The 13291-nt window shown below is 42.9% G+C and overlaps 1 protein-coding gene across 2 annotated transcripts in view; it reads left to right on the top strand.

Annotated features, from left to right (window-relative positions):
- NLGN4X (neuroligin 4 X-linked) overlaps positions 1 to 13291 on the top strand; it is a 381836-nt gene that overhangs the window by 202992 nt on the left and 165553 nt on the right. The window contains exon 3 of one of the 2 annotated variants that reach the window (XM_056558849.1): positions 5463 to 5522. The exons of the other annotated variant lie outside the window; for it this stretch is intronic. Coding sequence (XP_056414824.1) covers positions 5463 to 5522 — 60 coding nt within the window. The remainder of the gene's footprint in view (positions 1 to 5462; positions 5523 to 13291) is intronic. 2 annotated transcript variants of the gene reach the window in all.

Here is a 13291-nt window from a genome sequence, read left to right as displayed (position 1 = left end):
GACACAAATTGGACGCCTCTATCCGAGACGATCTGTGTAGGCAACCCGTGAAGACGAAAAATGTGTACAAAAAATTGTTTAGCCAACTGAGGCGCTGAAGGAAGACCAGGAAGAGGGATGAAATGTGCCATTTTGGAGAATCGATCAACGACCACCCAAATAACAGTGTTGCCATGGGATGGGGGTAAGTCAGTAATAAAATCCATACCAATCAGAGACCAAGGTTGTTCGGGGACAGGTAGAGGATGAAGAAAACCAGCGGGCTTCTGGCGAGGAGTCTTATCCCGGGCACAGATAGTGCAGGCTCGCACAAAGTCCACCACATCAGTCTCTAGAGTCGGCCACCAATAGAAGCGAGAGATGAGTTGCACAGATTTCTTGATGCCCGCATGACCTGCGAGATGGGAGGAGTGACCCCATTTGAGGATCCCAAGGCGTTGGCGTGGAGAAACAAAGGTCTTTCCTGGAGGAGTTTGCCTGATGGAGGCTGGAGAAGTGGAAATCAGGCAGTCAGGAGGAATGATGTGTTGAGGAGAGAGTTCAATTTCAGAGGCATCTGAGGAACGAGAGAGAGCATCGGCCCTAATGTTTTTATCAGCAGGCCGAAAGTGAATTTCAAAATTAAATCGGGCAAAGAACAGAGACCACCTGGCCTGACGAGGATTCAGCCGTTGGGCAGACTGGAGGTAGGAGAGGTTCTTGTGATCGGTGTAAATAATAACTGGAAATCTTGATCCCTCCAGCAGATGCCTCCATTCCTCAAGTGCTAATTTAATGGCTAGAAGCTCTCGATCCCCGATGGAGTAGTTCCTCTCCGCCGGAGAGAAGGTCCTGGAAAAAAAACCACAAGTAACAGCATGCCCGGAAGAGTTTTTTTGTAGAAGGACAGCTCCAGCTCCCACTGAGGAGGCATCAACCTCCAATAGGAAGGGTTTAGATGGGTCAGGTCTGGAGAGCACGGGAGCCGAAGAAAAGGCAGACTTGAGTCGTTTAAAGGCGTCTTCCGCTTGAGGAGGCCAAGACTTGGGATCGGCATTTTTTTTTGTTAAAGCCACAATAGGAGCCACAATGGTAGAAAAATGTGGAATAAATTGCCTGTAATAATTGGCGAACCCCAAAAAACGTTGGATGGCACGGAGTCCGGAGGGGCGTGGCCAATCTAAGACGGCAGAGAGTTTATCTGGGTCCATTTGTAGTCCCTGGCCAGAGACCAAGTATCCTAGAAAAGGAAGAGATTGGCATTCAAACAGACATTTCTCTATTTTGGCATAGAGTTGATTATCACGAAGTCTCTGAAGAACCATACGGACATGCTGGCGGTGTTCTTCAAGATTGGCAGAAAAAATCAGGATATCGTCCAGATATACAACAACACAGGAGTATAGTAGATCACGAAAAATTTCATTAACAAAGTCTTGGAAGACGGCAGGGGCGTTGCATAGACCAAAGGGCATGACCAGATACTCAAAGTGTCCATCTCTGGTGTTAAATGCCGTTTTCCATTCATCCCCCTCTCTGATGCGGATGAGATTATAAGCACCTCTTAAGTCCAGTTTGGTAAAAATATGGGCACCTTGGAGACGATCAAAGAGTTCAGAGATGAGGGGTAGGGGGTAGCGGTTCTTAACCGTGATTTTATTAAGACCGCGGTAGTCAATGCAAGGACGTAGAGAGCCATCTTTTTTGGACACAAAGAAAAATCCGGCTCCGGCAGGAGAGGAGGATTTACGGATAAAGCCCTTTTTTAAATTTTCTTGGACGTATTCAGACATGGCAAGAGTCTCTGGGACGGACAGAGGATAGATTCTGCCCCGGGGTGGAGTAGTGCCCGGGAGGAGGTCAATGGGACAATCATAAGGCCTGTGAGGAGGTAGAGTCTCAGCTTGTTTTTTGCAAAAAACGTCCGCAAAGTCCATATAGGCCTTAGGGAGACCGGTTACATGAGGAAGCACAGGGACACGGCAAGGTTTACTGGGAACCGGTTTTAAGCAGTCCTTGGAACAAGAGGGCCCCCAACTCTTGATCTCCCCAGTGGACCAATCCAGGATTGGGGAATGGAGTTGAAGCCAGGGAAGTCCAAGAAGGATTTCAGAAGTGCAATTGGGGAGGACCAACAGTTCAATCCTCTCGTGATGAGATCCGATGCACATTAGAAGGGGCTCCGTGCGGAAACGTATAGTACAGTCCAATCTTTCATTGTTTACACAATTGATGTAGAGGGGTCTGGCGAGACTGGTCACCGGGATGTTGAACCTGTTGACGAGAGAGGCTAAGATGAAATTTCCTGCAGATCCAGAGTCCAGGAAGGCCACAGCAGAGAAGGAGAAGGCAGAGGCAGACATCCGCACAGGCACAGTAAGACGTGGAGAAGCAGAGTAGACATCAAGGACTGTCTCACCTTTGTGCGGAGTCAGCGGACGTCTTTCCAGGCGGGGAGGACGGATAGGACAATCCTTCAGGAAGTGTTCGGTACTAGCACAGTACAGGCAGAGATTCTCCATGCGGCGTCGTGTCCTCTCTTGGGGTGTCAGGCGAGACCGGTCGACCTGCATAGCCTCCACGGCGGGAGGCACAGGAACAGATTGCAGGGGACCAGAGGAGAGAGGAGCCGGGGAGAAGAAACGCCTCGTGCGAACAGAGTCCATATCCTGGCGGAGCTCCTGACGCCGTTCGGAAAAACGCATGTCAATGCGAGTGGCAAGATGGATGAGTTCATGTAGGTTAGCAGGGATTTCTCGTGCGGCCAGAACATCTTTAATGTTGCTGGATAGGCCTTTTTTAAAGGTCGCGCAGAGTGCCTCATTATTCCAGGATAATTCTGAAGCAAGGGTACGGAACTGTACGGCATACTCGCCAACGGAAGAATTACCCTGGACCAGGTTCAACAGGGCAGTCTCAGCAGAAGAGGCTCGGGCAGGTTCCTCAAAGACACTTCGAATTTCCGAGAAGAAGGAGTGTACAGAGGCAGTGACGGGGTCATTGCGGTCCCAGAGCGGTGTGGCCCAAGCCAGGGCTTTTCCAGACAGCAGGCTGACTACGAAAGCCACCTTAGACCTTTCAGTGGGGAACTGGTCCGACATCATCTCCAAGTGTAATGAACATTGGGAAAGAAAGCCACGGCAAAACTTAGAGTCCCCATCAAATTTATCCGGCAAGGATAGTCGTATTCCAGAAGCGGCCACTCGCTGCGGAGGAGGTACAGGAGCTGGCGGAGGAGATGATTGCTGGAGCTGTGGTAGTAACTGTTGTAGCATAACAGTCAGTTGAGACAGCTGTTGGCCTTGTTGCGCAATCTGTTGTGACTGCTGGGCGACCACCGTGGTGAGGTCAGCGACAACTGGCAGAGGAACTTCAGCGGGATCCATGGCCGGATCTACTGTCACGATGCCGGCTGGCAGGTAGTGGATCCTCTGTGCCAGAGAGGGATTGGCGTGGACCGTGCTAGAGGATCGGTTCTAAGTCACTACTGGTTTTCACCAGAGCCCGCCGCAAAGCGGGATGGTCTTGCTGCGGCGGTAGTGACCAGGTCGTATCCCCTAGCAACGGCTCAACCTCTCTGGCTGCTGAAGATAGGCGCGGTACAAGGGAGTAGACAGAAGCAAGGTCGGACGTAGCAGAAGGTCGGGGCAGGCAGCAAGGATCGTAGTCAGGGGCAACGGCAGAAGGTCTGGAATCACAGGCAAGGAACACACAAGGAACGCTTTCACTGGCACTAGGGCAACAAGATCCGGCGAGGGAGTGAAGGGGAAGTGAGGTGATATAGGGAAGTGCACAGGTGTAAACACTAATTGGAACCACTGCACCAATCAGCGGTGCAGTGGCCCTTTAAATCGCAAAGACCCGGCGCGCGCGCGCCCTAGGGAGCGGGGCCGCGCGCGCCGGGACAGAACTGACGGGGAGCGAGTAAGGTACGGGAGCCGGGGTGCGCATCGCGAGCGGGCGCTACCCGCATCGCGAATCGCATCCCGGCCGGAGGCAGTAACGCAGCGCCCCGGGTCCGTGGAACCGACCGGGGCGCTGCAGTGAGGGAAGTGTAGCGAGCGCTCCGGGGAGGAGCGGGGACCCGGAGCGCTCGGCGTAACAACATGTAAGCAATGGAATTAAATGGGGATCCCTTATAATGACAAAATAAGTAGCTGTATTCCAGAACCCTTTTTTTATGACACTCTTATTTTTATACATAGCATTGGAAGAAATTTGTTATGTATTGAGTAATGTAGAATGTGTATGAAAATACTGACATGTGAAATGAAACTGGAGGCTTTCATTGTCATTCAAAGTTTATCATCTTTATTCATATCATATGTTTCGAGTGACCATTTATTGAAACTATTTTATAATATAAGAAATAAGATTTGTCATATTCAATACTGGTTGATGGAAATGAATTTTATCGTACAGTTTTATGACTTTAAAAAAATGAATGTTGGCTTCTAGTTGTTGATGCTGTAATTCTTAAGTATAGTATTGTTACCTGAGAGTTCCTCCAATATGTTATCTATATTTTATAAATGTTTCTTTCTTTTTCTATTCAAATGGATATAGCCACTATATCAGTTTTCTAATCAATGCAGAAAATTTTTATATACTATTTTAACATCTCTTAAAAACTTCCTTACATCATTACATACCATTAACTTGTAGGTTTTTCTTTATATTTAAATGTATTAATATCAAATTTATTACAAACTGTTAAATCTCCTCACCTAGTTGTCTATATGAGTTGATGCCTGAAAGCTGCAGTCAATTCAGATGTTAAATTTGAGTGACATTTGCTGCTGAGAAAAACATGTTCTAATAAAAGAAACTAGTTTAAAAAGTAAAAAATTAAAAAAAAATCTTTGCACACAATCGGAGAGATTTATCAAAACCTGTGCAGAGATCACTTCTTTCATTTTTAAAAATGCCTCTGAAAAATAAAAGAAGCGATCTGACTGGTTGCTATGGGCAACTTTTTCTCTGCACAGTTGTTGATAAATATTCCACCAATATTTCATCTCAATAGTTCTCAATTCATGTATACATATATAAATTATTTTCTTGATCTTTTTTTAGATGGCTAAAGTGTCTAAATCTTTCATGGCCAGTTTTATAGTGTATTTAGAACATTTTTCCTTTATCTTCTTAAAGTATATTTTCATCAATTTTAAAATCTCTTGAACATTTTATTATCTATCTATCTATTTTTTTTTTTTTTTTTACTTCAAGGGCATTTCAGTTAACCTACTAATATAAAGTGAGAATCATTTCATATTTTCTCCATTACAAATAAATGGCATTTTTTCACATCAGTTTTTCATGATTTCTTTTATATGTTTGCATACAATGTAACAGCTCGTTACATTTTTGTATAACAATTTTTTATCTAAATTCATTTTTCCACTTTTTCTAATTTTTTTTTTTTAAAGCCACCTATATTTGAATTATCTTTTTCCCTTTATTCTTTTTACTGTAACCCTCAGGAGCCAACACAAAGAAACAAGCTGATGATATAGCCAATAATGACCGTGGTGAAGATGAAGGTATTTTTTTTTTATATTCAAGCTCAGTATGATGCATGAATATTTCTTTTTTTTTTTTTCTAATTCCATAAGCAGCTTTTTTTCTTGTGGCATATTTTCTTCACATTTTTTAAATTCTTTATTAAGGATTGAATCTTATTTTGATTGCTTTCATCTAGTGGTTGGTACTTTTTTTCTTAAATATAAAAACATCACATTAGGTCAAACAGCTATGATTCATTGTTTCAGAGACAATCCTTAGATAAATTTAAGGTCTATAATGTTCCACAAATCATGTGTATTATATCTTGAAATGAGAAACACCAAAACATTTTTATACCCATTTAATATTTTGGTATGGTATTTTTTATATTTAAAAATGCTACTGTTAATATAAAAACACTGTATGTGAAATATCTTAGTTTTTTATGTTAAAGGAATACTTCACCCTTAGACATCATATCCCCAAGTAATCCCCAGCATGGAGCGAACGCCATTCTGTGCTGGATTACGAGCGACCACAGCCATCACGACCTCTCCCATAGAAATTAATGGAGGGGGGGGTGGCGTGATGACCATGGGTGCCCAAACTTGCCCCAAAGATCATGGGGGGCGGGCTTCAGAGGCTGGACCCACTGTGATCAGACATTTTATAGGCTAGTGTGGATAGGAGTGTAGGAAGGCACCAATGGGGAGATTTATCAATACTTGTGCAACGTAGAAGTTGACCAGTTGCCCATAGCAACCAATCAGATTGCTTCTTTTATTTTTCAGAGGCCTTTGTAAAAATGAAATAAGCAATCTGATTGGTTGCTATGGGCAATTGGTCGACTTTTCCTCTGCACAAGTGCTTGTATAAATATCAGGGGTTAATATTGAAAGCCAAACGGATGTAGCTCAGCGAGACCAAACATATGAGGAAAAGCCTGGGTGGTGGTGCTAGGATATAAACAAAAAATAGAACAGTATACAATGTGTGTAAAGAAGAAGTAAAGCATATCTGCACTCACCACCGGGTTTGGCTGTCGGAGCTCCTATATGGAGAGTCACACCGGACCGTAGCTGCAGAGACGTTGTAGCGCTCAGAGCGCTACAACGTCTCTGCAGCTACGGTCCGGTGTGACTCTCCATATATTAGCTCCGACAGCCAAACCCGGCGGTGAGTGCGGATATGCTTTACTTCTTCTTTACACACAGACATCTTATAGGGGATAAGATGTCTAGGGGCAGAGTACCCCTTTAAATGTTTCCCACAGGAAATTATTCCACTTTAAAGCTCAGTGTGCAAAATGGTGACTTTATATTAGACTAGACATTCTAAGTACTGTATAGATGATTTTTTTTGTCTGCAGATTAAAATGTTGACTGCTTGTGAAATTGTATTTAAATGAATTCCTTTTCAGGATTCACAATTCTGTAACCAATTAAATAACAACATGTCACAATATATGTAAAATCGTATACATTTTTTTTTAGTTGACATAGGGTTAACAGAAGTACATAAAGACATCATGCCTAAGCTTGGACCAGTAGTAAAATATGTGCATGCTTGGAGACTGCAATTTAAGATGAATAAAACACAAAGTAAATAATAAATGATGCATTGATAAATGTAAACAAAGAATGCATTTAAACAACACATACTTCATTAAATGGATTCAATTGGCTTAAAATGGGGAATATGCAATATTTAGGGATACCTGTTTCAATGGACTGAATAGTGCTCTATGTTAACATCCTGTTTTGACAGTTTTCCAATGTGTAATCAATAAATACAAAAAAGAAATTGAGCTACTTAAATAATTGTGAAAAACTAGACAGATTTTATTGACATAAAATAAAAACACATAAAAAAGATGGGTGACATTACGGGACTACTGCATGAGCACAAAGGTCAACACATGACCAAAAAAGATACTAAATGGAGGTACAAAAATGTACACAATACTTATTGGTGAATGAGTAATAGTATAACCAGCTCTACACAAAACATTCCAAATAGGACACCAGTAAAATGCAAAGTTCTACAGCTATTGAGGAGTAAGTTAAACACATATGAAATAATAAGACAAATCATGTATAGAAAATACTAACCAGACAAAATAAGGCGGTAACACAAGTCCCAACATGCCACTACCCCAACATGCCAACATGTGTTTTGGTCCTGGGACCTTCGTCAAATGGGTTCCCTTTGTTCTTATGCAGTAGCCCTGATGATGTCACCCATCTTAAGTCTGTTTCTCCATTTAATGTGTTATTATATGTCATATTTGTCTCAATAAAATGTGTCTATTTTTTCACATTTATTTTGATTAGCTCTATTTCATATATATATATATATATATATATATATATATATATATATCGCATATACTCAAAGGCATTGACTCGACTATAAGCCTAGGGTGGGAAATACATCATCCCCCATATATATATATATATATATATATATATATATATATATATATATATACTCGAGTATAAGCCAAGTTTTTCAGCATTTTTCATGCTGAAAATGCCCCCCTCGGCTTATACCAGAGTGAACAAAAACCTAGCTGGGAGGGGATGGTCCGGGCCGTCCATCTTCGGCCATCTATGCTGCAGGGACCATCCGGTGGGGAGGGTTACTTGTTCCGGGCTGTCCATCTTCATCGGGAAGCCCTCTTCTCCGCTCCGGGCCGGCCACAGACGTTGCTGACGTTGCATTGACGACGACGCACAGGGACATCCATGCACAGCAGACGTCCGTGACGTCCCTGTGCATGAACATCCCTGCGCGGTGGCGTCAATGCAGCAACACTAGTTCGGGAGCCAGCCCGGAGTGAAGAAGAGGGCCTCCCGGTGAAGATGGACAGCCCGTAACAAGTAAACCTCCCCACCGGATGGTCCCTGCAGCATAGATGGCCGAAGATGGAGGGCCCGGACCATCCCCTCCCAGGTAGGTTTTTGTTCACTCTGGTATAAGCCGAGGGGGACATTTTCAGCATGAAAAATGCTGAAAAATTTGGCTTATACTCGAGTATATATATATATATATATATATATATATATATATATATATATATCACTAGAAGTATACAGATAGACTGTGTTTCATGTTTGGGGGCACTTGTATCTAGTACTTTGTATGTCTATTACACGTGTTACAGCTCACTAGATCCATACGCTCCCCCTTCTATGTGCAACTGGGTATGTTTAATGTGCTTATTAATGTGTAACCAATGTAGAGCTCAAAAATATCATGTGAATGCAGTCTAAGAATATGGTTACCATAATGGTGAATAAAAAAAGTCAAATTGAACAGAACCTATGATTTTTGTAAATTTCAAAAGGACACAACTAAACATATACTTTTTATATGTGAGGATATACATTCTCAGTTTACACCACATTTTACATATAGCAAACTTAAATAAAGAATATTATTAATCTGCCTCTGCATGTTTATAACGTTGTATCACAATCATGAATTGAATAAATTAATTCTGAATATTACAAAAGGGTCAAATTTGTTAATGACAGAAGTCCTTGCTACTGCACTTACTGAGCAGCAAGGCACCAGGCCCAGTGAGTGTACTAATATAAATGTGCCATGGAATCATTGTGAACCTTTCAAAAATAGATTTCTGGAGATGTGCTTGGCTTTATTAGTAAGTTTTGGCAAGTCCTACAAAAATATGTATTTTTTTTCTTCATTTTTATAAATACATGTTTTATGCATTTCACAAAAAGGAAAATAAAATAACATTGCCCTTAGGGCAATAAATACAAAATGATAACACACATATAAAAACAGAATATGTATCAAACAAGTAAACAAAGTAGAGACATCCTGTGGTAATTTATAATAATATGTCTGTGTGTGTATGTATATATATATATATATATATATATATATATATATATATACATATGTGTATTCCAGGAAAGCTTGATAATCATGCCACTTCTAGTAGTAGGTAGGCCTTTATAGTTTCTTTGAATTTAAATAGTGAATTGTTAGCCAAGGCATGCCTTTACCAAGTGTTGTTCACACTTCTGATAATATGGGTATTTATTCTTACCAAAGAAGATTTATTGTCTTGAAGGGAGGTCAGGCATGTGTCTTTTGCTTAGAGGTTCAGTTCCACAGAAGATAATGATTGATTGCCCCATCAGGCTTCTTTTCATAAGCAGTACTCAGCTTCTTTTTCTTTGACTTAATTGTCTAGTCCTTTAAGTCTACAATAACGCTTGCTGGTACATGTAGTTCCCCATGATATCCTGATTGATTGACCACCTTACCAGATGTCCTCTCAGTTATTATATTTTGTGACATGCCTAGTACTCTTTCATGACTCTGAGGTTTCGCCTCTTATGGCTTCTTTTCTAAGAGCATCTTCTTCTGTATTCTGCATGTTTGGATCTGAAGTTTTAAACCTTTCGTGTAAGGCCAAAAGCAGAACATTGTTCCTGAGAAAAGGCAGGGAGATTGATGGTTGTCTCCTGTGGAACTACAATTGTCAGCCTTCTGGAGGAGCCTTTTGGAAGGTGCCAGACCAGCTTCAGCTAATTAAGTTAAGGACACAGGGTGTACCTGTAGACCCTGCACCCAGTCCCAGTATATTATGCGGTGGCTAATGATAGCTGGGACCCTGGGCTAATAGCGTGCAGCACCAATTGTTGTGCCGCAGGCTATTAACCCTTTTGATGCGGCAATCAACTTTGAAAAATGAAAGTGAAAGCTTCCCAGCAGCTCAGTCGGGCTGATCGGGACCATCACGATAAAATTGTGATCTCCCGATCAGCTAGGACGCAAGTGGAGGTCATCTTACTTGTCTCCATTGCGTCCAATCGGCGATTGATTGCTCCAACCCTGAGATCCAGGCTTGAGCAATCGACCACCTATAATACTGATCAATGAAAAGCTATGGCTTTGCAGGGATCAGTGTAAAAGATCAGTGTGTTCAGTGTTATAGCCCCCTGTGGGAGCTATAACACGGCAAAGTAAAAAAAAAAAAAAAGTTAATTAAGGTCATTTAACCCCTTCCCTAATAAAAGTTTGAATCACCCTCCTTTTCCCATAAAAAACAAAATAGTGTAAAAAAATAAAAATTAACATAGGTGGTAACGCCACGTGCGGAAATGTCAGAGTTATAAAAATGCATAATTAATTAAACCGCACGGTCAATGGTGTACACGCAAAAAAAAAATCCAAATCCAAAATAGTGCATTTTTGGTCACTTTTTATATCATGAAAAAATGAATAAAAAGCTGACGTTTGACAGATCTTTGGAAAAGTGGGCTGTGCAAATGGAAAATTTTATTTTTCCTTTTCATGGACCACTGTTCCAAAAATCTGTCAGACTCCTGTGGGGCGTAAATGCTCACTGCACTCCTTATTACATTATGTGATGGGTGCAGTTTCCAAAATGGGGTCACATGTGTGGGGGGGGTCCTTGTTCTGGCACCATGGGGGCTTTGTAAATGCACGTGGCCTTCAATTCCATACTAATTTTGTCTCCAAAAGCCCAATGGCGCTCCTTCTCTTCTGAGCATTGTAGTTCGCCCTCAGAGCACTTTATATCCATATATGGGGTATGTTCTTACTCAGAAGAAATGTGGTTACAAATTTTGGGGGGGCGTTTTTCCTATTTTCCCTTGTGAAAACGAGAAAAATTAGGATAACACCAGCATCTTTGTGATTTTTTTTTTTTCATTTTCCCATCCAACTTTAACGGAAATTTGTAAAACAGCTGTGAGGTGTTAAAGCTCACTATACCCCTTGTTACATTCCGTGAGGGATGTAGCTTGCAAAAGGGGGTCACACGTGGGTTTTTATTTTTTGCGTTTATGTCAGAACCGCTGTAAAATTAGCCGCACCTGTTCAAATCACCAATTTACACCTCAAATGTACATTGTGCGCTCTCACTCCTGAGCCTTGTTGTGCACTTGCAGAGCATTTTTACCTCCACATATGGGGTATTTCTTTTTTTCCTTTTACCTCTTGTGAAAATGAAAAGTATGGGGAAACACCAGCATGTTAGTGCAATTTTTTTTTTACACTAACAGGCTGGTGTAGACCCCAACTTTTCCTTTTCATAAGGGGTAAAAGGAGAAAAAGCCCCCCAAAATTTGTAGCTCAATTGCTCCCAAGTACGGAAACACCCCATATGTGGCCCTTAACTGTATCCTTGAAATACTACAGGGCTCCAAAGAGAGGGCCATGAGCATTTGAGAACTAAATTAAGGATTACATAAGGGGGGACATAGGGGTATTCTACGCCAGTGATTCCCAAACAGGGTGCCTCCAGCTGTTGCTAACCTCCCAGCATGCCTGCACAGTCAATGGCTGTCCAGAAATGCTGGGAGTTGTTTGGCAACAGCTGAAGGCTCCGTTTTGGAACAGTGCCGTACAATACGTTTTTCATTTTTATTGGGTTGGGGGGGGGGGGGGGGGGCGTGTAAGGAGGTCTATATGTAGTGTTTAACCATTTATTATGTGTTAGCGTAGTGTAGTGTTTTTAGGGTACATTTGCACAGATGGGGGTTTAAGGTGAGTTTCCCCCAAGAAGTTTGCGCTGAGGCAGAAAATTTATCGCAGCTCAAACTTGAAGCAGTAAACTCACTGTGAACCCACCCGTGTAAATGTACCCTGTACATTCACATGCGGGGGGGGACACCCAGCTGTTGCAAAACTACAACTCCCCGCATGCACTGACAGACTGCATGCTGGGAGTTATACTTTTGCAACAGCTGGAGGCACACTGAGTTAGGTTCTGCTATCTAACTCAGTATTTTCCAACCAGTGTGCCTCAAGCTGTTGAAAAACTGCAACTTTTAGTGGGCCACAGTTTAGAGACCACTGAACAGTGATCTCCAAACTGTGGCCCTCCAAATGTTGCAAAACTACAAATCCCAGCACGCCCTGACAGCAAATTGCTGTGTGGGCATGCTGGGAGTTGTAGTTTTTGCAAGATCTAGGGGGCCACAGTTTAAAGACCACTGTACATTGATCTCCAAACTGTACCCCTCTAAATCTTGCAAAACTACAAATCCCAGCATGCACAAAAAGCTGTCTGGGCATGCTGGGAGTTGTAGTTTTGTAACATCTGGAGGGCTACAGTTTAGAGACCACTGCATAGTGGTCTCCAAACTGTCGTCCTGCAGATGTTGCTGGGCAACAACTTACCTGCTTCCGTAGTCAGCAGGATCGCCGCCCGCCAATCGCCGCCCGGTAAGGGACCTCCACTGCCACCGCCGCAACTCACACCATGATTCCCCTGCTCTGCTTGGACTACCGTCGGTGGGCAGAGTGGGGGGACCGAAATTTAACCCCCCCTCTCCCGATCTGCTATTGGTCGATCGCTTCTTACCGACCAATAGCAGGGATAGGAGTGGTGGCACCACTGCCACCTCACTCCTATCCCTCCCGGGGGATCGGGGATGTCTTGGACACCCCTGATCCCCCTCATTTTCCGGGTCACCGGAGACCTGTATGACCGGAATCGCTGCAGCCCCCCCCCCCCCCCACAGGCATTTGCATGGGATGCCTGCTGAATGATTTCAGCAGGCATCATGGTTCTGTCCCCGACCGGCTAGCAACAGGGATTCCCACAGGAGTAGCTGTACACCCTGTGTCCTTAAGGATTCAGGATGCAGGGCATATGCACATGTCTGTCCAAAGTGCTCTCTGCTGACACCTCTGTCAGTGCCAGGAACTAACCAGAGTAGGAGAGGTTTGCTATAGGGAATTGTTCCACCTCTGGACAGTTCCTGACATGGACAGAGGTGTCAGCAGAGTGCACCGT

This window comes from Hyla sarda, chromosome 2 (assembly GCF_029499605.1).
Source record: "Hyla sarda isolate aHylSar1 chromosome 2, aHylSar1.hap1, whole genome shotgun sequence".
NCBI classification, from domain to species: domain Eukaryota; kingdom Metazoa; phylum Chordata; class Amphibia; order Anura; family Hylidae; genus Hyla; species Hyla sarda.
Note: the sequence above shows the minus strand (reverse complement) of the source record. Positions and strands in the feature narration are given on the sequence as shown.